Raw genomic sequence first — 25,286 nt, 5'->3', positions numbered from 1 at the left:
AATGGGCGAAGTTCAGGAAAAAATATCGCTTTGACCTTATTACCCTATTAAACAGTGGGGCGGCTATTAACGATCTTCAGAAACCTATCGATTAGTATTTTTACATTATTAAATACAAGTATTTGGTTTATAGCTTCATGTAATAATGTCACTCATTCAACAATTTTTGGCTGGGCGAAGTCTCGTTGTAACAGGATTTTCCGGATTCATCGGCAAACTTCTAGTTTGTAAAATCCTCACTAGCTCAGATGTTGAACGTATATTTGTTGTGATGAGAAAGAATACATATAGCACGGTACAAGACCGGCTTGCACATATTTTAGAAAACAAGGTAATTATTTTCAACTTAACAGAACATTCTGATTACGCGTTTTCTTATTTCCCTGCCTTTAGTACACACAGTTTATAGCAGGGTAGTTTATGGTAGGGCAGAGATTTAGCTTTTGTACCTGAATGTTTACATATTATTATAATTGTGGTGGTTTTGAGATTCAAAGTTTATTATATGATTTTACTATCAAGTCATGACATTCTTTACTGTTAATTTACGAACAAACAAGAGATTTTGGGATTGTGTACAATTCTCTGAATAGGCCTATTGCACATACACAAACTCTGTCTTTCAATTAACAATCAAACAGCCTTTTTTGTTCTTGTTTAGGCCCTACATCTACTTTGTAGTACAATTGGAATTAATTACTTATTTGACCCAATTGTAGGCCCTATGTAGTTGAGAAGAATAAAATGAATTTATTGAGTGTATGCTGGAATGCATCATTAAATTAGCATTAGATTATTTTATCATAAAGTTAAACATCATGCTTCACGAACATTTGCCTAACTTACTGATGTTACTTCATGTAAATGGTCAAGAATCTTAGTTTCTTAAATCTTTTGTGGGTTAAATATGTTTATGATCATCTTTGTTTTTAAAAACAATATTTTTTCGATGTAGGTATTCAGCAAATTGAAGGAGGTGAATGGCGAATTTGAGGAGAAAATAACAGCTGTTGAAGGAGATATTCTTGAAACTGACTTGGGTCTTAGTCCATCAGATAAAGAATTGTTATTGAGCAATTCTTCTGTAATCATACATCTAGCACAGATATCTAACTGTGATGCTCATCTTAAGTAAGTTCTGAAAGAAGGCATGAACTATCTAGTATCTATTATGATTGATGATTGTTAGTCCGGTTGTCAAACAAGTTCGTAGAAGCTTTCAAGTTCAGCCATCATTCAAGGAATGATGTTTTGTCAACTTTTATACTTGGGTAACTGTTTACAAAATATAAAATATGCTGATGTCATGTCTGTCACGAATGCATGGCTCAAAAGCTGTTACCAGTCTCCTTTAGGTTTTCCTTTCTATAATCTGATGCAGGGATGCTCTGGAAGTCAATGTACATGGAACTAGGAACGTCCTCACGTTTGCCAGGTCTATGAGCAAACTTGTTTCTGTGGTGCATCTATCATCTATATATGCTAACAGCAGCCAAACAAGTATTGGTGAGATTATCTACCAACCAGCCCTTCAGCCTAACAAGCTGCTCGGCGCCTCTGAGTGAGTTTTTTACTCCCACAAGTTCGAGCATTCTTTAGCGGAATCTACTTGGCCTCAGAAGCACTGCCAAACTTTCTGATGTTTTAATGCTAAAACACCAGTACTTGTTTATAAAATGCCACTTTGGTTATTTTGCATCTATCTAACAAATAAATCAGTTTGTACAGTCTGCTCTGATCATAGAAAAGTTTGCAAACCTGAACAATTTTTTCAATACCTTGATAGGATTGTCTGATTGATTTCGCTGATCTCTGAGATATAGTATGACCATTGTAGGTGGCATAAATATAAATGCCGGTGTATAGATGTATATGCATGCATATATACATGTATGTATATAATGGGTCACTTTAAAGTAATTAAGTTAAACAAGTGAACTCAAATCTCTTCAAATTGAGCATATTGAAACTAGATGAGTTTTATGACTAAAATTTCAACTACCATGCTGTTTCTTGAAACAATGTTGTAGCTGCCGCAAGAAATTTTGGTCATAAAATTGTCTCGTATATATCTGTACATGTATATCACCTGCAGAGCACGGTAACACGAAACAGATTTATAGTGACTTTTACTAAGCATTTTGTCCTCTTACTGATATATATTTATATGTATATTTATATATATATATATGTATACATTATCAGTCATTAATCATATATGTATATATACATATATATATGTATGTATATGTATGTGTGTATATGTATGTATGTGTGTATATGTATATGTATGTGTGTATATGTATGTATGTATATGTATGTATGTATATGTATGTATGTATATGTATGTATGTATATGTATGTATGCATATGTATATATATATGTATGTATATGTATATATATGTATAATGATTTATATTAACGATTAAACAGTTTAATTAATATCTATCTCAAAAAGAATATCACTGTATAATTTGGGGTCTAAGAAAGTGGTCAATGTGTGTTTAACTTGTATTGCAAGCAGACCAGCAACAACAAATTCTCTCCTATTATGCTAGATGGGTGTCAGATGAGATATTTCGAGATATGGAAGCCTACCTGCTGCAAGGATATGCTAATTCTTTTACATACTCCAAGTCTTTATGTGAATATCTTATCCAGCAGTCATTTTCTGACCTGCCCATTTCTATAGTCAGACCTGCCATCATTGGTTCAACCTGGCGGGAACCGTTTCAGGTATGTTCTCTGTGTGATGTTTGACAACAATGTATAAAAGGTGATTTCTGCTACTCAGCGACGAACGCCACGTTGCCATATATGTGAGCGAGTCACTCATCGATGGCTTTTAGGTTTTCTTCAGGCTCTGTGATGCGTGATAAGGTTACAGCTGTTGATAGACACCTCGTATAAAATAGCTACATTTGTTTACTCGGCCGTTTCTAACCAGATATATTTTATTTTAGGATTGGATAGACAGTCCAAACGGCCTTGTTCCTATTGTCAAAGCGGTGAGTCTTACTAAATCTTCCAATAAAATGTTGCAAGACTGAAGCTACTGCGCGTATGTAGGGATGTTCACATGTATTTTTAAATGATAGTCTGGGAGAGGATATCTGAGGGTGTTAAAAGGGCGCGCCAAATCGACAGCTGAGCTCATACCTGCTGACACAGTTGTAAACACTCTTCTAGCGGTTGCCTGGCATCAGCACGCCAGCAAGTCATCAACTGGTTCCACAAGTCCTCTCCAGATCTATAACCTGACATCTAACGCAAGCCGTCGATTGACTTGGCAAAGTTTAGGTAGGTGAAAACAGTCATTTTATGTCATAATTTATATACAGTACATATATATATATATATATATGTTGTACACATTACTAACTGATCGGTATTTGTAGTTAAGCATGATCTGAGTACTTCAACCGAATATATCTATGGCAGTACGCGACATCAAACTATTGCATTTATATTTCAATCCTTTAAGCATATCAGTGAAAAGCCAACATAAGAAAATTATAGTGAGCAACTGTCAAAATGTCAACAATCTTTTATGGTCATGGGAAACTTGAGTTGAATCGAAGATGATGCTTGTGCAAGTTTTACTCATGAATAAATGTTAGCGAGTTTGCTATTTAAGGTCAAATTAAGGTCAATTCAGTCTTGACTGGTTGCCAGGTGGAAACATAATTGCAGTTTGCCATTCTTGCATTTAGTGGATTTGGAAGCACGCCAAAGTTTGATGCGTTTCAAAGTTTATTTGTAAAGTTTTTAAGAGATACAAATGTGATGCAATCACTCTATTTGCTTGTAGAAAATATTCTGATATCTACATGCATTGCCAGTTGGAAAAAGGGTTATATTTGGATGAAATCAATCGTTTTAAAGTAAATAACGAAACATAATTTGTGATCCAAAAGACAAAGAACTTTGCCGCATATAGTAAGCTAACGGAATGCACGGCGTTACACGGGTATTAAAAATCAGCTTATAAACGGTGACAGGCAATGTAGTTGCCTGCCACTTGCCATTTGCTTGGCATATTGCCAATGGCTAATTTGAGTAAGCTAGTCACCTATTGCTAAACTTACCAATAAGAGTCATGAGAGCAAGCTTTAATTACGTTGCGTAACACATAGTAACGCATATGTGTAACGCATGTGTATTTTCACTCACGTATCTACTTATATTGCCCAATGAATCCATCAATCTTGCGTAGCTTAAGGGATTAGCGTGTTGACCGGGGAATGGGAAGTTCCGAGATGAAATCTTTTGCGATACGGATTCTTCATTCCAAGATTTCAATAGCTATAGCTGGACACACAGAAAAACACACAAATTTTGAGATTTATACATATAGATTTATGTATTGATAGGTCATCAAAAAATATTTCGGGTAGGTTTATATCGATACCAAGACTCATATCTGATCTTACTTATCTTCTTTTTACAGAGCAAATAGTTTGCAGGAGCTTCCGGAAGAATCCTTTCGATAGTGTGATCAGAATACCGCAGGCTTCCATGACTAACAACAGGTAATGTCATATGCCTTCGTGGCGACAAGCCTGAAGGTATTTTAATCCAATGTCTTGTTTCAACTAGATGCTTGATTGTATCCCTCGTAATTATGCTATTTCTAGGCTAGTCTACACGCTGAAGAATGGATTGTTCCACATTTTTCCTGCATATGGCGCTGATTTTATCAACCTGCTCCTCGGCAGGTCCCCCCAGTGAGTTTTCAGCCCTTTCACTCTGCCATAACTAATGTGATACCATCTGCTGCCTACCCACTGTTTACTACTGCCTACCCACTGTTTACTACTGACTACCCACTGTTTACTACTGACTACCCACTGTTTACCACTGTCTACTGCCTATCCACTGTTTACGACTGCCTACCCACTGTTTACCACTGACTGCTGGTGGAACAGAGTGCTATATGATGCTTAAGCTTAACCTGCATATATATATACATATGTATATATACACACATGTATATATTCCTCTGTACACGCGAGTTTCCTTGACCTAGGCTCCGTCTTATAACATTTGTGCTACTGTAAACTATGCTCATCGTAAAAACTGTTTCAACATATGCTTTTCGTGCATAAAATCACAGGTTGCTTTACTTTGCGAGTCTATGCTTCAGTCTATGCTTTCAATGCCTATATGTGTGGGTTGTAGTTGCTAATGTTTCTCTTGTATGCACGTGTGAGCCGCTTTAACTTATGCTCCTCGTGAAAGCTCATGTGGATTGCTTTAGCTATGTGAACACGATGCGGCAGTTTCTCAAGCTCCTTGCTTCTGTCCAGTATTTTACATGTCGTGATTGGAAGATCGAAAACAGCAACATAAAGGAGCTCATGTCCAAGTTAAATGCTGCTGACAAGAAGGTAAACCTACTCCAATACCACCTACTGTAGATATATTGCTGTTTACACATACTGCAGAGATATCACTAGCCGCAAAAGTACTAACCACAATGTTAACATCGATTGTATATTGCTGTGTATCATGACTGGTGTGATAGGTTGATTTTCCCCAATAGCGTTAATGTTACTGATCTGCAGGTGTTTGGATTGGACACTTCATGCACACATTGGCCGACATATATAGAAGGACTTTGCATGGGTGTAAAAAAATATGTGCTCAATGAGTCCCTTTCAAACCTTCCAGCAGCCCGGACATCTCTCAACAGGTACTTGTAATGTTAGGGTCATACTTAATGGATAGTCACCAGTTGTGTTTAAATAGCTCATGGAAGACGATTACCACAGTAAATTAGCAGATATTTGGAAAGCTCCCATGTCTGTAATTTCAAATAAAATTCAGTCACTTCTTTGCACAGGATATGGTGGTCGGACAGGTTCTGGGAGTTTGTGCTTTTCCTGCTGTTCATCCGGTTGGCCAGTACAAAGCTAGAGTGGGCAAAGAAAACTTGGAGTATGATATTGGCGTTATCCATGTTTATTTATGGAAAGATTCCTAAGTTTGCCAAGGCAGTATAAAGATATTCATACCATAGCCAGATAACTGCTTTCAACAAATTTTCACAACTGATTGATAGTCATTTAGATATTGTTTTATGTGATTTAAATATAGTGGAAGCTGGTCATGACGTAGCCTCAGGTTGTGGCCGGCTGACTTCTACATCTCAAGCGCGCTTATCAACTCCCACTCAGTGTCCGCGCAGATAGTAGTCTATGACAGTAGAGAAGGCAGCAAAACCTGCCGCACCAACTACTGCAGCCTGTGGACCGGCTAAAATGAAAAGAATGATGCATACAGTAACCCAGTGACTAATGGTTTATTGAAATAAGATCTATATGTACAAATGGTCTAGTCTGAACATGTGATAAGAATTTTTTGGGAAAAAAAATACTCCCACATTTAGAGATGATTTTAACTTTTGCATCAGCCAATGAACAAAAGTACTGGTCACTGTACAGATAAGACATTGTTGGTAAGAAAGCTTCCTTATCTGTTACAAATCTCTCTGGCAAGATCGACTGCAGCAAATGTTTTGTAAGTAATCTTTGCTATTCTTTACACAGTTTTCTGTTTATAATATATGAATGATTAGAATTAGTGATGATCATTTTGGTGTGAAACTTTTTTAAATGTGCAAAACAATTATCAGGCCTGTAATTGATCAAAAATAAATCATAAAATTACTGCAAAATAATATGTTTTTTTTTAATAAGCAAAAACTCTCCTATTTTAAATTGATAAAACAATTAACAGAAACACAATTCTCACAAAGAACCACAAAGCAAATATTTTGAATCTTTATCTCCCAGTTCTAAGATTTTAAACAAACATGATGTTCCATTCAACTGATCACCTCATGTATTGGTTACAACATTTAACTAAACAATAAACATTAAACTAAAAATAGTCGAAAGCGATTGTTTCGTTCATAGAGTTATCTCTCCCTAGAGTGATAACTACACAAGCGTTTCCGGTGCCAACAAGGAGCGTTTAGGCCACGCCCCTTTTTTGTGCTAGTCAGTCGTAGTGATTGACTAGATCAATAACATCAGCCATGAAAAGGGTTAAACAAGAATCATGAATTTCCAGTTAAGATAGTAATTAATGCTCATATTAAAGAAATGATGATAATAGTTTATTACTCAAATATATGCTTATTATTTAAAGCAATTCAATACCTACCAGGGATCGCTAAACATATTATTGAAATGTTTACTTTTTCATATCCATTTCCATCAATGATATGCGGCCCCCCACAGCTCCATGCAGCAATGATATACAGCCAATGATATACAGCCCCCCTGTATATCATTGTTTCCATAAACAAATATTTCCATAATTTTAGGGAGATGGATATGAAAATTTTATTTTAGAAATATGGAAATGTTATTGAAATGGAAATAATATGGAAATGTTATTGAAATGGAAGTAATATGGAAATGGAAATAATATGGAAATGAAATAGGGAAATGTTATGGAAATGGAAATAATATGGAAATAAATTATGGAAATGTTATGAAAATGGAAATAATATGGAAATGAAGTAGGGAAATGTTATGGAATGATATATGGAAATGTTATGGAAATAGAAATAATATGGAAATGAAAATAATATGGAAATGTTATGGAAATAGAAATAATATGGAAATGAATTATGGAAATTTTATGGAAATGGAAATAATATAGAAATGAAGTAGGGAAATGTTATGGAAATGGAAATAATATGGAAATGAATTATGGAAATGTTATGGAAATGGAATTAATATGGATATGAATTATGGAAATATTATGGAAATGGAAATAATATGGAAATGAATTATGGAAATGTTATGAAAATGGAAATAATATGGAAATGAAGTAGGGAAATGTTATGGAAATGGAAATAATATGGAAATGAATTATGGAAATGTTATGGAAATGGAATTAATATGGAAATAAATTATGGAAATGATATGGAAATGAATTATGGAAGTGGAAATTGTGACACACGTAATCCCTGATACCTACTTGACTTGCAAAGGCACTGAATAGATAGTGCTAAGTAAGTGAGTTAATGCAATCAGTTACTCATAGATAAGATAGATAGTCATACTGGGGTTGTATTGCATTGGTGTGATGGGAAGCTAATCGACTGCCATCAACTATGAGCTGTACTACCCGAGTTGCCCGAGTAATGAAAAAGTCTTTGGACAGAAAATTTATTTTTATATAACATTTACCATTCTAACTTTTAAATTTCATATCATGAGAAAATATTTTTAAGCAGTTCAAATGAATTAAGAAGAAAAAGAAAACAACTGTAAAGGTTTTCAAGCTTTTTCAAACAACTACAACTTTTAAATTTCATATCATGGAAGAAGTGTTTTGTTGAAATAAATTAGGAAAAAAAACTGTAAATGTGCTCAAATGTAAAATAATTAGCAAATAATGGCTAAATATAATCTGTTTAGCTATGATTACAATGAAAAATTATTTAATAAATAAGGTAATAAAAGAGTCTATTTTATTTTTATATAATTATAATTTAGTATAATTAAGTAAGTTATAATTTATTTTTATTGAACATATAACAACATTTGCCACTTTCAAACTACATATTATGAGAAAAGTTTTGTGTAATTGAAATAAATGAAGAGAAGAGAGAAAATAAGAACAACTGTAAATGTTTTCAAGCTTTTTCAAACAACTACAACTTTTAAACTTCATATCATGAAATAAGATTTTTGTTAAAATGAATTAGGAAGAAAAATGAAACTGCAAATGTGTTTAAATGTAAATGTGAAATAATTAGCAAGTGATGGCTAAATATACTCTGTTTAGCTATGATTACAATAAAAAATTATTTAATAAATAAAGTAATAAAAGTCTTTTTTATTTTTAAATAATTATAATTTAGTATAATTAAGAATAATTTATTTTTATCTAACATATAGCAACATTTGCCACTCTAACTTTCAAACTTTTTGCTTGCTTACATCAAGCAAAGATGTCCACTAACTAGTGGACATCTTTGCTTTAAGCTAGTCTACCCTAGGACACTTATGTATTCGCGGCATCTAACTTTCGCGTTTTCGCGGTGTCATCCTCTCGCGAAAGTTTCATGTGCGAAACTAAACTATCATAACAAACTAGCGAAAAAGCGAAACTAAATAGCTTTGTTCGTTGATACAGTAGAATGGAATTTTATAACGACATTTATTTTAACGTTTTTAACGACCACCATAGCATCGTTAAAATATAAACCAACAAAATAATTTGACTGCCAAAATTTTATTACGTTATTATTTTGCAAATAATTATGATTATTTTCCCATTAAGAATGATTTATAATGATAAGAATTTGATGTCAATGCACATGCATTAGTAGCGCTATCGTTTGCTGGGGACATCAATCAATGCAGCGAGCACCGTGTGTTGAAAGAAAATAAGACACACTGACACTCGCAGTACTACACAAGCAGCATGGCTCTGAAAAGGTTTGGATTCACCACTGACACCTCTTCAATAACTTGTCATTTTTTGAGATTTGTTTTGTTTTAAGTGATGTGACTGCCGAGACGTTTTTAAATTAAAATAGGGAAAACATGACCGCAGTTAAAACGCTCAGAAAAAAGACATCTTTTTCTTTTGAGCGTTTTAACCAAGATCAATTTTGCGGATTTTATTTTAAGTTCATTCGGAGGCTTTTACGCTTTAGATGGGACATGGCCAAGCGGGTGTTTGATAAAACCTAATCTTCTGCAAACCTTTATAAAAGTCGTTAACAAAAATATTTTGCCTCTGATGATGATAATAATGATGCCTAAGAACTACTAGAAGTTGATGTTTGTCTCTATGGCTTGGAATGAAGTGATATTCTACAGCGATAAAAACCGCGTCCATGGCCGTTGGGCAAATAACTTTTCGAATAAATGATGTTGAGGTCGAGTTATTTGAAGGAATTTATCATCGCGTTGAAACTGACCAAACAAATCCGTTTGAGTTGACCATGTGTTTGAGATGAAATGTTACATTTTATCCGAGGGCGAGTTATCCGAGTTAGACTGTACTTACCGTAAAAAAATTCCCAAAAAGATGGGGCGGCTCAGCCGGCCAGTGAAAACGGGTCTGTTGATAGTCCAAGAAACAAATAGCAGCAAGCGATCAAATTGCATTATCGACCTTGCCCACACCATTCTACCTGCGGTTCACAATTACAAACTAGTCGCAAATTTAATTTTTTTTTTTTCGGTGAACTCAACCTGAGGAATCTAATTATGTTTGTTCCACTGCATCTATTTTCACATCACTATATTTTCGCACTTAACAGAGCTGCGAAATTAAGTTGCTTCGAAATTTTACTCTGTGAGCTACTCACGAAACTAAATACTAGCGAAATATAAGTGTCCTAGGGTATGTATTTCATTGATATGTATTGAAATCTAATATTACATGCAAGGGCTGTTTGTGAACTGTGATGTCAATGAATCGCTCTATCACCATACAATGTCAATACTTTCAGTTGATGGCAGTCGATTAGCTTCCCATCACACCAATTTAATACAATTCCACTATGACTATCTATCTTATCTATGAGTAACCAATGATATACAGCCCCCCATGTGTGGGGGCTGTATATCATTGGAGTAACTGATTGCATTAACTCACTTACTTAACACTATCTATTCAATGCCTTTGCAATGCATGTAGGTATTGAATTGCTTTAAATAATAAGCATATATTAGAGTAATAAACTATAATCATCATTTCTTTAATATGAGCAATAATTACTATCTTAACTGTGGAAATTCATGATCATTCTCATGGCTGATGTTATCGTTCTGTCAATCACTGCGATTGACTAGCACAAAAAAGAGGCGTGGCCTAAACGCTCCTTGTTGGCACCGGAAACGCTCGTGTTGTTGATGGCAGTTATCACTCTAGGGGGGAGATAACTCTATGGTTTGGTTTACCAAACAACATGTTCAATAGTCTAGAAAGTAATGGCATATATAGGTAAATGAAGATCGGTGATGCCGCTGTTCAAACTGATTCTACTTGTGAGATGCCGTGATGATAATAAATGACATACAAAACAAAGGCGTTCATCAGCAAGTGCGTACGTACATGATCTGCGTACGTACATGATCTGCGTACGTACATGATCTGCGCACGTACACTAGGCAATCACAGTAAGTGTTCAATGCTATTCTATAATACTATCCATACTTGATCTTGCAACATACATAAATTTCATGAAAGGTATATATGACGCACCTCTGAAACCTAAAAGTCCACCTGTTATAGCTCCAGAATATGTTCCATTGGCTAATTCACTCTTGCCTCGAATCTACAAACAATATAATTTCGAGTAAATATGCTTGTATTCATTCTCCATTCATTGAGCCCAATTAGCTGCTGTACCATAAGAAGTAACACCACCATTGCTAGGACAGCAAGCACAATATGCGCCTGAGAACATCAATGAATAACTTATGGGTTATAGGCAGGGAAGCCAGGTATGTGTGAAGTGACGCTTAGACACGAAGAAGGATTGATACATAAATACTATGTGACTATGTCTAGTAAAGGGCAATATTTACTGCTAGTACCCATTCAACCAATGAATTTCTTCTGATTGATGAATTTTCTGGGATTGGTCAGAAGCGCGGAACAAAGTTGCTAACAGTTGTCCCTGAAAGAACTATTATAAAACGCCTGCTAATATACATCTGCTGGGCATCATTATATTAATATAGCTTTGAGAATAAGCCGGAACATGCTCAGACTACAAATTAATACAATGTGAAAGTTACATAGTTTGTTACTCTTGAAAAGAAACTCTTGAAAAGAGGGGGGGTGTTTGTACTTGAGGCTGACATTCTGCGAAAGTATAAATGCTTAACAGCAAATAAAACATGTCATGGAACAAACTGCAAACTTTTACAATGAAATTTAAAAAATTTGCTGAAAAATTGTAACGTAGGTGTTAGAAGCAGACCTATCAAGTACACTCACGGTCTCCATAGTACATTCAATCCCTGCGAACATCATTCCCACAACAGCAAAATTTTTGCCATAGGACATTGACCGTGCCTTTGCCTCACGAAGATATTCCCGGGTAGACGGAGGTTGATCTGAGGCAGTAGAATATGTTGACATGGGGTCGACACTGGCCGTAAATACACCAAACAATACGCCAATCCCAAAGCCTAAAACATGAGGACAGTACACCAATTCCACCAATCCCAAAGCCTAAAACAAGAGAACAGCTGTACTCAAATACTGAAACCTTAAACAAGAGAAGAATACTACAGTATCAAAGCCTTAAGACAAACAATACTTTAACACCAAAAACTAAAACAAGATAAAAATGCTTTTATACCAATGCCTAAAATAGGAGATAAAACTTAATTTGACAAGCAGAAATAAGCCATCTTCGCATTGAACATTTTAGTACAATCGAATCAATAATGTTGTATAGCAACTTTTTACACAACCATTGTTTTATTTTCTTTACCAGCAAAACAGCTTAGAGCCGACTTGAAAAGGCAGCTTTCAAAGGCAGCATGAACCATCGCTTCTTCCTTGGGTCGAGAAGCCTTGACCATTTTCCACGTCTCTATGTACCGAGGTGTACGCTGCATTTTTTCACCCATCAAGCGCTGCATCACGACATCAAAGTCCCTCGATTGTAATGCATTTACATAGTTATTGTTGCTAGTCGACTCTGGCATTCTCAGGCAGGCCTTTGTTCACATCTGTTAGATTAGCATGGTTGTAATAAGCGTACTACACACAGAGGTGATAATACCCGCAAGAATCTCAACAATTGTTAGGTGGTTTCTTAGTCTTGGTGCACTGGTATATGTAGATACATGTATACACAAAGGTAGTATGTATTGATGGATAGAGAGTTAGATGCATAAAACAGAGTGACTTATAGTTAAATGGCTGGTCAGAATTACTTGAAAATTGATGTGGATTACTGAGGTCTTGGTGAAGATTTTAACAAAAACATTTTAAAAGAAGTTGGGGATTAATGAAGGGTATTCTTTATGATACGATATATTTCGATTTAATCTCAATTAAATTAAAACAAACAACATAAGTTCTTTAAAAATTCAATCTCAAACAAATATAAAGAATAACCTATTGGCCACCATATTGAATTCTTACCATTCCGCTTAGTAATTGCATCAAACTACCAGTGTTACGAAGTAAAAACCTTGTACTTACTCTGTACTTACTTCGCTGTCACCAAATTGTGCTTCATTTTTCATAGATGCTGAGAAAATAAAAATTAACACGCAATAATTGCTTCTTATCAAATAGAGGGTTGGACCTAAAAATGTTTTGTGATTCACAACTTTTAGCATTAGTTTGGTGATTTTTTTTATAAATTTACTGCCAAGAACTTTTGTTAGTTGTCTGCCACATTATTGATATTGACTATTAATATTCCTGCTTTATTTTCTTCATCTGTGTGCCTCTTAATAAATATACAAAAGCGTTACAAAGATTTTTGCTTTTTTTATTTTAATCAGTTTTTCGTAAACGCTGATTCGAGTAATTACATATAATATACATTAGATGAATGCCCAACATTGCATGAGTAATAAAAATGTCTTTGCGCAGAAATCTTATTTTTATTCAACATATACAACATTTACCATTCTAACTCTTAAATGAAGGTGTTTATTTAGGTGTGTCCGGCCAATGCATAATTCAAACATTTCTTACTTCTTATGCTATATTCGCTCAAAAGTCAAAACAGTTTATAAACAGTTGCAGGTGATGTAGTTGACATTGGCTAATTTTCTTTACCCAATAAATTTGAGTAACTTAAGCTAGACTAAATATATATAATAATTTTTAAATATAATTTTTAGGGTGGTGGGTTCCCCAGTAGGTATATAAACTACCAAAATTTTATACGGTGTGTAAGATTTAAAGAATTTTATTGTTTTGTAGTGAAGTTCATTACATAAAAATGGAAATAAAAATCTTCTAAAACGTCATATCACGAGAAAAGTGCTTTGTGTAACTCAAATAAATTTAGAGAGAATATAAAACAATAGCAAAGGTGTTCAAGTGTAAAATAATTGGTACGTAATGGCTAGATAAAGTCTATTCTTTTACGATGATTACAATGAAAATTGATTTGATACTGATACAATTAATGCAAACTGATAAAATAAAAATCATGAACATGTTGAACTAGGTATATGCCCGGCGTTGCACGGGTATCAAGTGTTTGCACAACAAATTTATTTTTAATCAACATATGCAACATTTAGCATTCCAAACTTTAAATGAAGGTTCTTGTTTATTTCTGTCTGTGCAACAAGTTTAATTAAGTTTACGCTACATATACATATATTTATAGCATTTTGGTAAAGTCTGGGTACATATTTTTCTTCTAGTAGTTCAAGCAAGATGGCTCAAGCTTGTGGACTTTTACCAATCGCATTTAAAGATTGGCAGGTGTAATAAGCATTTACACAACTATTCCACAGTTTGTCAAGGTGGCCACGTGGTGTAGTGGTTAATGCGCCTGTCTGAAAAACTGGAGTTTCAAAGTTCAATCCCTGTCTGAGGCGGTTGTTTTCTGTAGCAGTATTTTAACTGCTATAACTTGACATACGGACAACAGACACTGAGATTTATATTTATTGAATAACAATGACTACATAGAAGTGTGTATATAAAAACATTACTGTTGCAGAAGCTATCAAAACTTCGGATACAACGATATTAGTACAAATGTAAAAAAATTGATACAGTAGACGTTCCCATATGTAAATAATCTGTTTTAGGAACGTCAACGTTATAGCGATTTTACGTTATAAGAATAGTAAAATATCTGTAAATTGCCTAATCCATTCTAAGATCTTTCCAAACTCACCTTTTCAGCCATACAAAAAGGAAAACCTATATTTAACTTTGTAATTTGTTGGCTATACTGTAAGTGCAATATTATTACTTTGCATCAACAACTTTCCTCCCTTTTTTGATTAATTTCACTAGTTTCATAGACCAAGACTGCACTAATTTTACAATAAGTTAATGTGAAACGTACGTCTTCAACGGTGATTTACAATGATTTGTTTATTTATTTCTAGACATCAAAGTTCACTCTGCAAAGTTAAACTTATAACAAATACCTTGTACGTCTACAACAAAGCATAGCAAAATATATTTTCACTAGCTGTGCTACCCGGGTGATAGAAAAGTCTTTGGACAGAAAATTGATTTGTATTTAATTTATAACAACATTTGCCATTCTAACTTTCAAACTATTGTACATAATTATCATGAGAAAAGTGTTTTGTCTTATAAACATTGAGAAGTAGTGAGAGTTGCTCGCTATTAGCCTGCGTGCCATTAGCCAGTATGTTTAATAATGTGAGTGAACAGCTTCTCGTGACGTTATGCGATGGCCCGCGCCATACGCAAAGCTGTTAGGTATTTGCTCTCATATAATGACTTATATTGGCAAGCTAGCAATTCAATTTCTGTAGTCTAGTGGGTAGGGCGTCCAACTGGCGAATGGCAGAGTCCAAGATCAAATTTTTTTCGGCATGGAATCTTTATTCCAAATTTTAAGATCTATAGCCGGAATGCGTACCAACATACTAACATATCCACGGACATACTTTGAGAAATATATATATAGATTGTAAGAGTGGCGTCTACCAATTTGTCGTCTATATGTATCTAGGGGTCAAGGTTAGGATAAAAAATAACTTTTGACAATACTAAAACTTGTGAGACTCAAATTGATAGACCGACCCTGTAACACCTGCACCAAACGATCACGTTTAAGTATTTATAACAATGGTACAGCTACCTATTCTCTCTGTTTTGCTGACACATCTGACGATTTACCACGACGAACCAGAATGTCATGGAAGTTGTATATATATATATAATGTGATACATACATAGTTTTTTTCTGCACTTTAAGGTGCGACGAGATATGTTACCATTCAAATCGAATTTGAGAAATTGCACTGACTTGACACTTTATGTTATATGAAATTCTTTACGTAGTATGAAGCAAAAACTGGTATAAATCTTTTACGCTATCTGGAATTTCTGTTAGAGGAGGTATACGTTATAGGGGCATTTACCGTATACAGAAATTAGTTACATCGCTGAAGCGAATGAGATCAAACGATGTTCTTTCTCTGACCGAGCAGAGAGAAAGAGAATGTATAGATCATTTTTAAGAGGTGAAGGCCGATAGTTCTTAGTGATTGACCTTAGGATTTGTTGTAAGTCAATGCAAACAAAAGTAGAGCAGGAAATTGCTGGCCGGCAAATTGAAGTGGCACATTTGAAAATGACAAATTGAAAAAATAGGGAATGAATATAAAGCTTTTAAAAACTTTCAAAAGAAAAACAAATGCAAAAAGGTAATATTAATTAATAATACAAAGTACATGCTTACATGCAGCTTGTATTCTGTAATCGCGGCAAGAAGTAAAACTGGTAATAAAACTCTGATATCCAAACAAATGCTATACGAAAAACAATGCCAAGTCGACAGTTTTTACTGCGAACAATAGTTTTTCACAGTTAACGTATTTTAACAAATTGCTTGCTACTCACTGGACATATGACGGTCAAACACTGAATGCCTGGCGTTGCACGGGTAATGAAATAATTACCAAATGAATTTGAGTAACTAACCTGGTAAACTCATAATTAAGCCTAAATTTTTACTACAATAAGAGTAGTGTGTGAAGCCAGCCTAATAATTCTTATGTAACTAATGATGTTCTAAACGTACTAAATAATGATCAGTAATGATCAAGCGTGCTAGTTAATAACCGTCAATGCTTGAAGCACAAGTGTTTTAGCCGATGCAATGAACATGATTACAATCATTCAAAAGTACGGTCAGTTGGGCCCATAGTCTATTGGTTTAAAGCCTGCAGACCCGGAGGTTCCGAGTTTGAATCCAGTGGAAAGCAGATTTTTCGTTTCCAAAACTTTATCGCAATAACTAAACAGACGAAGAAACACAGATTTATATATACTGTATATAGATAAACCCAAAAAATACAAGCGCGACGATTAAACAAAGGGCATAAATAGACACATCAAATGGTACATTAATAACATTAACAGATAGACACGTGGAGAGGGGAAGAGATGAAAAGAAAATACATTCAAGGCAAAACCTTTGCCCGGCAAGGGCATTTCAGCTAGCATATTTGTACGTGTGCATATATGTGTAAAAGGAGTTATAAAAATTTGCAGAAAAAGGTAAACGGGTTTCACTAAAATGGGTAAGAACTCGTGCTACAATTTGCTTTTAATATATATATTTATTGATTTTATCTGTTTTTTAGGGCTAAAAATGTAAACTACACATAATAAATTAGCCCCAAATTACAAGAGGAGAAAAGGCTGTTTTTAATGTGTTTATGGATTTGGCTATTCATACTTGTTGCTAAAACACGCTAAAAAATTCCCAGCAATTTGCTCAGACTCCAAATCATTGATGAGCTAGTGTACAATGTTCTAAGATTGCAATGTTCTAAGTTCTCTTTAACTGGAACGCATGTAGTTAGGAACGCATGAGTCTCAATTCATTTAAGAAATTGTTAAAACACTGCTTGGGTTAGGCCTACCAACTGAAATGATAAACCGGTCAAGTATGATATATTTTAAAGTATTCATACATATCAAATAAGGAGCTTTCCAACACAATTGTAGACCAATGAAAATTTGTCACTACAACGAACATGAGCAAAGCTTATTTTATGAACTGTGAATAGTTTCAATGGCACAAACATAATACAAGAAATGCATCACAGACTGGCATTGGATAACCTTTGAAAATCTTGGAATGAGAGTCTACTGAGTTTCATATAATGAAACTGAATCAGATGGCAATGTTTTTGCGGATGAATGTCAAAATGCTAAGCCTAGAAGTATTTGTTTTAGTAATTTCAATATTTATTATTAGAGCTAATACATTTCCCTGAACCAACTTCGCATTTAATCCCATTATCATTCGTTCCCATAAACCTTGATTTTTTTATCTCCCCGAGAACTTTTTTGTTTTAACCAAGAGGCTATTGTAGCAATACTTTAATGTAGCAATAGGGAAGTAGTGATACTTTCTTGTTTTGCGTCAAAGTAAAAATTCTATTGCATGAAACAATATTCAGACCAATCTTCAAGTAGAGCATAGGTGAAATAAGGCTATATAAGGGATATAAGCTAAATCTTGAGATTTGGAGCATCACATTTAAACTTGAAAAATCAAATTTATATACTGGGACACAAATGAAAAGATATTATAAAAGTACTGTATTAAAGTAAAAATTTAAAAAAGTTTGAAAGACGGTTATAATACAATTAAGTTCAATGACAACCGCTCGAAACTATTAAAAAATAAATTTTTGATCTTCAAGTTGTTCAAAGCTAACGGCCATGTAAAAGTTGAAATTCATGACAAAAATTATTAAATATAATTTTTTCAATGGTTTGTAATGGCTTTTATTTTCTGCTTTTACCAACTTTAAACGTTCAGTCATTCCGAAATGCTAAATAATGGCTAGATTATTTAGCATTATAACAATAACACGTACGACTTGGCGCACGGACTCAGTGGTACAAAGACACATGCGTAATACCAAACACCATGGCTAGAGTTTTATGCACACTCATATCTAACCAAAGTAAGAGCGTGATAGCAATAACTTCAATGATGCACAATAGCCATATACTTCTATGCATCTTTCACGTAAACCATGCTAGATCAACCTTGGCTAGAGTTTTATGCGCACTCATATCTAATTGAAGTGAACGGATCATAGCAATAACTTCAATGATGCACAATAGCCAAATACTTCTAATCTAATCTAAAATTTTCCCACTACACCCTTCTAGAAAGAAGGAAAGGTGTGGGAACTCTTTTATTACAAAAATTCTTTACTAAAAACCTCTCAGGTCTCGAGTTGTTCTCGGCCAAAAAGAATTAAAAAACGCATTTGTCCGGATTGTTGGCACAAACAGACCTGCTTTCTGTCGAGTGTTGTGGTGCTTGATAGTATTTTTAAAATCAGGAACCGTAAAGTTCCTTTCCACTGCTTTTAAATAAAATGCACACCTAATATCTTTTCGCCGTTTAGCTAAACTCTCGATCCCTGTATTTGCTCTTATTTCTGTAAAACTGACTTGCCCCTTTAGTTTAAAAATGAACCTTAATGCGGTGTTCTGTATTTTCTCAAATCTTTTGACATCTTTTTTCATAAACGGGTCCCATACCGTGCAACCGTACTCTAAAAGTGGCCTCACCAAAGAAAAATAAGCAATCTGCCGAGTTTTTGTGTCAGCATGCTTTAAAATTCTCCTTAGCATATGTAATGTTCTATTAGCTTTGCTTATTATTTTTACATAGTGAATTTCCCATTTCAGGTTATTTTGCAACTCAATGCCAAGATATGGATGTGAATCAACATTGTCTAAACGTTGGTCGCATAAAAAATAACTTGCTTTTGAACTCGACTCTCCAACTGAAAGAACAGCACATTTAGAAACATTAAAAGTCAATTGCCACTCATTAGAATACTTTTGGAGTACCCTAAGGTCTTGTTGCAATACCGCTTTGTTGACGCGGGAATTAAATATAAGAGTATCGTCAGCAAACAGACGACATTCTGACACCATAAGGTCTGGCAAGTCATTAACGTACAATAAAAAAGAAGGGTCCCATAACTGACCCATGCAACTTTTACGTAAACCAAGCTATGTGTTGATGGTAAAGTGGCAGGGAGGGGTTGATCTACCTATCTTTCTCACACGTTGGTTTAAGCTCGATCTAAACCGACCGACCAGCACTATACCACAAAAAACATTGTTGTGTCCGCTACACTTAGCACATAATCTCTTACTTTACCGATGTTGTAGTATTAAATTGTCCTGTCGGATAAGAAGCTATGAGACGGGACGTTTTAACGACGTACCGTCGTTGTCAATATACCTACAGTATACAATCTTACGCACATAGGAATTGCAGTTGCACGTTTGTGCAGCTGCACAATAACAACTCTGCAATATGAGCTGCACAATTGTGCAGCAACGGGCTGTTTTTTATTCACAAAAACCCCAAAACCGTTTTGCATCGATGGCGAAATTCAACAAAAGTTTCAAACTGTTTATTTGTTATCATTGTCTTACAAGGAGAAGTTTGAAAAGAAAACTTGAACTAACTAGGAATAGCGCATATTAAAAAACTCTTACGATCAATTTGAGCTAAGGGTAGCAGATATCAAGAACATTTTTGGTTGACGCCATTGAATGAATATAAACGAATTTGTGCTCTTATTGTTGTATAAATGTGTATACTTAAATGTATTGATTTGAAGAAGCAGACGAGCGTCCGTCTTTCGTTACACTTCCTTATATCCTTCCCATACTGCCTTAGACTGTCTTATACTACCTAATCTACTAGCTTTATCCACTAGCTTTATCCAACTTTATCCACTCACTGTAATTACCAAGACCACCTATACTATCTATCTATCTATCTCGATAAAATATCTCTTGTGGCCCGATAAGCCTTTAGAGATAAGATGCGACTATAACGATAAAAGAGATCAGATATTCCTGTAAAATCGAGAGTTAAATAAAATCTGCTATTGAGCTTGTTCCATACATATATCAAAACTTCATGACTCGGTTAAAAAATGAGAACTTCATGGCATCTGTATTAATAGCGTGCCTAATATTAGACCCCCGAGTAATATAGGCGGAGTTGCACAGTGTAAACTTTTTAAAATCGACCATAAGGTCTTGATTTAAAATTTTCAGTAAAGTGTTTTTATCCTTAGTGCATCTTCTCTCTTCAAGAGTGTACCAAGACATGTTTTCCATTGAAGATGTAATACTGTCATACTTCCTAAAACCGTTTGCCCATCTGAACGCTCTTCTGTTTATGGCTTCTAAATCCCTGTAACTGCCTTGAGCTCAGACAAATGTACTGTAAATGTACTCCCTGTACTCCCTGTACAAATGACTCCCTGTAAATGTACTGCCTTGAGCTCAGACACCAATATAGCCTGAGCCTAACAAATCCCATAATACAACACTTATTTTCTTCTTTCACTAGATTTGTTTCCTTTTTCTCACAAAGAGTTTGAAGATGCACGTTATACTCCAGTTGGAACAGTGAGCCCACATGTGGAGGCACTCTCTCCCTATATGTCGAGGGTTACTATCTGCAAGCTCTGGGCATAATCTTTTTTAATGAAATAATGATATATAGTATGTCTGTGAACTGTAGTCGTGCCCTCAGTATCTAAAAATTTTAATGTATATTTTGGTTAATGTTTTGCGTCAAATATACCAAAATGTTTTTGGCATAGTTTACGCTTTGATGCCGATTAAGTTATTATAGTTTTAGTATAAAAGAACCATTTTTAACTATAGAGAGTCATTTTTGCATGTGATTGCTATATACAGTGTACATTACTCAAATATATTATCTTGCTTAAATTCTTATTTATAAAGCTTTATGTTGAACCCCTAAGTGTGAGGCCAGAACTCACTAACATCAGTAATTGGTATCTATGAACCAGTGAAATTGCTAGGTTATTTAGTGTAATTGTCTACTTCGTTGGTTATATATAACTTACTGTAAAACCTCTATTTGAGCACCACTTTTATTTAAATGCCACCTCTTTTTGAGCGCCACTTTAGCGGAAGGGTTGAAAAGTAGAACACCACCCGTTACATGAACGCCACCTCTATTTGAACGTCACTTTGACATTTTATAATTTTTACGAACCCATAAGTGAAAAGTAAAAGTTTGTCCACAAAATGGTATCAATACAGTAATACTTCAACTTACGAGTGTTCCAACGTACGAGAAACTTGAGATACGAGCCAGCTTTTGAGCAAGTTTTAGCACTAACATACGAGCCATGTTTGAGATACGAGCACGTGAGTCAGTTGCCAAGTATGCCGGAGGTGTTTTATGACAACAGCATCAATCTGTATTTTTCAACTGCACAGGTTATACTTTTGTAGCGTGTTTTTGTGCGGGCTTTTCAGTGCAGAATTATGTGAATTAAAAGTACTGTGCGTAGACCGAAAGTTTGCCAGTAAAATGAAAAATAATGCAAAAAAAAGCAAATTATAACAATTGATATTAAACGGAAAATTATTGAGAAATATGCGAAATGTGTATGCATGATTGAGCTAGCTCAGCAATATGACAGAAATACATCCACAATTATCAAACAGAAGGATTATATTCAGGTCATTTAGCTCGCAAAAGGACTAACCGTAGTTTCTAAACGGCGCAGCGATCTTCACCACCGCTGATGGAGACCGCTCAGGCATTGGATAAAAGATAAACAATTGGCCGGTGAAACTGAAACTACGCTATTTGAAAAGGCCGTTGCTATCTATCAAAACTATAAAAATATTCGGACAAGTTGGCTAGTGGTCGTGCATTAAACCTTTGTGACGACACAAAGGTTCGTCCTAATCGCAACATGTGGAAAGGGCGACAAAGGCAAACGTCCTTAGATAGGTCATCTTAAAACGGCCGGCTAGTCATGAAAGCGAAACAAAGGAAAAATTAGCTAACTAGCGAGAAACTTCAACTATGAACGCCGAAGAAATTTTAATTACGTCAAGTTAAAAATGAAAGTTTGCTTTTAGATTTGCTTCCAAGTTTGTCTTTTAAGACTTTGATAAAATCCAAATTTATCAAAGTCAACTGTTGTAATGAAGGATAACTTATATATCTCTCTCTGGCAAATGCTAGCGTTAGCTGCTATTGTATGTATTTAATTTTACATTTTAATTTAACACATTTCCTTGCATTATTTTTATTTGTTGCTTTTTGAAAGCAAGTGGTAAGTTAGGACAATAACCAACATGTTCTTTTTGTTACAATATCTTGTTTTGAGTGTTTTATTTGCATTTTTCAGAGTTTGGAAACCAATAAATATATATTTAATTGTTCTATATATAAATAAGTTGCACCAACATGCGAGTAAATTGACATACGAGCTCATTCTCGGAACGCATTAAGCTCGTAAGTTGAAGTATGACTGTAATGACTAAGTTACATCAATAACAATTAAGCCTTTCATTGTTGCTGTTCGTATCGAAGTCTATTTTCTAACACCAAAGTTTTACAGTTTTTCGTTAAAACTTTGAAAACAACACTGTAGAAATAATTACTGACTACATCAGGCTAATAAAAGTTTCTTGTTTAATGAGGTCTTGATACTTTTATGTATATGAAACATTGTTTAACATTTACGATGGAATCTGTACTAGTACTTTGATGCTAATACTTCTGCTTAGCATGCATGTGCAAGATTACACGCGGTTTTTCTTTGATTGCGTGAAAAGTGTATTCTAAATGGCAACGCGTAAAGCTTTTGCTCTGCTACAAATAGTTTGGATGCTAATATCAACTAGTTCATCAGTGCAGAAGAAGAGCTGTGGGCAGAAGACACTGTGTAAGGTATTGAACAGCCAAAAGAAAACGAAATAGTTCCAAATGAAAGCAACAATCAGAACGCAACTGGCTGAGCACACGGTGCAAATATTTTGTTTCAAAAATGTCAATTTTGGTTTCTGTGTGTATTATTAATATGGTTTGCTTATGTCAATTTTTCTTGAATACATATTTGTAGTATTTGATAGATTATTATTATCTATATAATAACTTAGCAGATTTATAGCGTATTATTTGATAGCATCGTTGCGGTTATTTAAATTCGACTTACGATAGATCGGCGTTCATAACTTCTCATTTATTGTTGTGCCGAACTATTACCAACGCCAATATAGACTATGCTTTGCACATGCGTAAAAATTGCATGTTCGATAAAATGGCCACTTGACAATTGGAGTATGTATTTATTTAGGGATTTAGCCTGGTCAGGTTAATCATTAATATTTCCATAGTCACACATATACTGCATACACATTCTACCTAACACAAACAGGTAAGACACAACATGGGGTCTGAAGTGAACTGGTAATAGCCCACTGAATATACTACCATCATCCTGATGCAAACGAGTGCAATGCTAATTTAAGCTAATGAAAATAAATAAATAAAAATCTAGTCACAGAAGATCTACAAGACTTATACTAAGCTATGGCTCACAGGTTTGACCCTACTAATGCACTGTTGTTAGATGAACATCGTGAAGAAGCGTTTCGGGTGTTCAAGAAACAATGGGAGAGATATGCTATAGTAAGTAAATTAAGCAAGGAAGACGAGGACTACCGTTTTGCATTGTTACTATACACAGTTGGTGAACCCGCAGTAAAGCTAGTAGAATCTAGTGGAGAAGAACACACAACTGTTACACAAATACTAGATATTCTTGAGTCACATTATGTTGGAACAAAGAATGAACTGTACCATGACTTTGTGTTTGGTACTGCTGACCAGAAGGAGGGAGAGGATTTCGACACTTTCTTAGCAAGACTGCTCAGTCTGGAAAAAAAGTGCAACTTTGAACAGTTGAAGGATAGAATGCTGCGCAACAGACTTGTGTTAGGCATTCAAAACAATGACACAAGAAGAAAACTGCTGGCTTCTACTGATCAAACACTGAGTCTGTAGTTAAGCTATGTAAGAGTGAGGAACGTGCTACTACTACTCTTCACAAGATACAAGCAGAGGAAGCAGTTAATGTGAATGAAATCTCAAAGAGAAGTCATCGCGTTCCTTTAAGGACACAAAATCGGCAACTAGGTCGGTGGATTGCAAATACTGTGGCAGACGGCATGCTGCCAGGAAGGAATCTTGCAAAGCTTTTGGCAAGATTTGCAATTTTTGCAAGGCAGAAAGTCATTTTGAAGCTGTCTGTCTTAAAAAAGAAAGCTGGTGCGCATGCATCAACACATGCAATAGCAGGGGAGACTAGTGATCATGAATCAATAGACTAGATCACAACAAAAAGCAGCTCTTAAAAGGTTTTTGCACACTTAGTTTTGATAGACGCAGACGCCAAGTTTCAAGTAGACAGTGGCTCAACTGTCAATATCTTGAGACGGGATATGTTACCACAGGGGGTACCAATCACAGCAGACAAAACAATACTAACTTCATGGACTAACCATGTGCAGACAGTCTTGGGTACCGCTAGGATAATGGTTCGTAATCCCAAAAACAGCAAAAAGTACAAACTGACGTTTCATATTGTAGACGAAGAACGATCACTCATTTTAGGCTTAAGAGCTTCTGTGGCAATGGGCATGATAACCATTAATCAAGGAAATATCAATGCTATGAATACGGGTGGTCAGATTGACA

The 25,286-nt window shown here is 34.9% G+C and overlaps 2 protein-coding genes across 3 annotated transcripts; one reads left to right on the top strand and one right to left on the bottom strand.

Moving 5' to 3' along the window:
* Positions 1–2: 2 nt before the first annotated feature.
* Positions 3–6,148, top strand: LOC137398213 (fatty acyl-CoA reductase 1-like). Its single transcript, XM_068084320.1, has 11 exons — positions 3–331; positions 956–1,131; positions 1,382–1,561; positions 2,560–2,737; positions 2,965–3,009; positions 3,100–3,301; positions 4,452–4,533; positions 4,639–4,728; positions 5,262–5,391; positions 5,569–5,696; positions 5,847–6,148. The coding sequence occupies exons 1-11, from the start codon at positions 146–148 to the stop codon at positions 6,004–6,006; spliced, it is 1,557 nt and encodes a 518-aa protein (XP_067940421.1). The 5' UTR covers positions 3–145; the 3' UTR covers positions 6,007–6,148.
* On the bottom strand, positions 5,950–24,401 carry LOC137398217 (mitochondrial import inner membrane translocase subunit Tim22-like). 2 transcript variants are annotated; one of them, XM_068084328.1, is made up of 5 exons: positions 24,390–24,401; positions 12,489–12,729; positions 11,987–12,180; positions 11,246–11,318; positions 5,950–6,259 (listed from the first exon to the last, which is right to left on the bottom strand). In XM_068084328.1, exons 2-5 carry the CDS (start codon positions 12,703–12,705, stop codon positions 6,177–6,179), a joined length of 567 nt encoding a protein of 188 aa, XP_067940429.1. In that variant the 5' UTR covers positions 12,706–12,729; positions 24,390–24,401; the 3' UTR covers positions 5,950–6,176. The 2 variants fall into 2 exon arrangements, with proteins under 2 accessions (XP_067940429.1, XP_067940424.1); XM_068084323.1 differs by lacking the exon at positions 24,390–24,401 and adding an exon at positions 13,208–13,260.
* Between the last annotated feature and the right edge of the window lie 885 nt (positions 24,402–25,286).

This window comes from Watersipora subatra, chromosome 1 (assembly GCF_963576615.1).
Source record: "Watersipora subatra chromosome 1, tzWatSuba1.1, whole genome shotgun sequence".
NCBI classification, from domain to species: domain Eukaryota; kingdom Metazoa; phylum Bryozoa; class Gymnolaemata; order Cheilostomatida; family Watersiporidae; genus Watersipora; species Watersipora subatra.
Note: the sequence above shows the minus strand (reverse complement) of the source record. Positions and strands in the feature narration are given on the sequence as shown.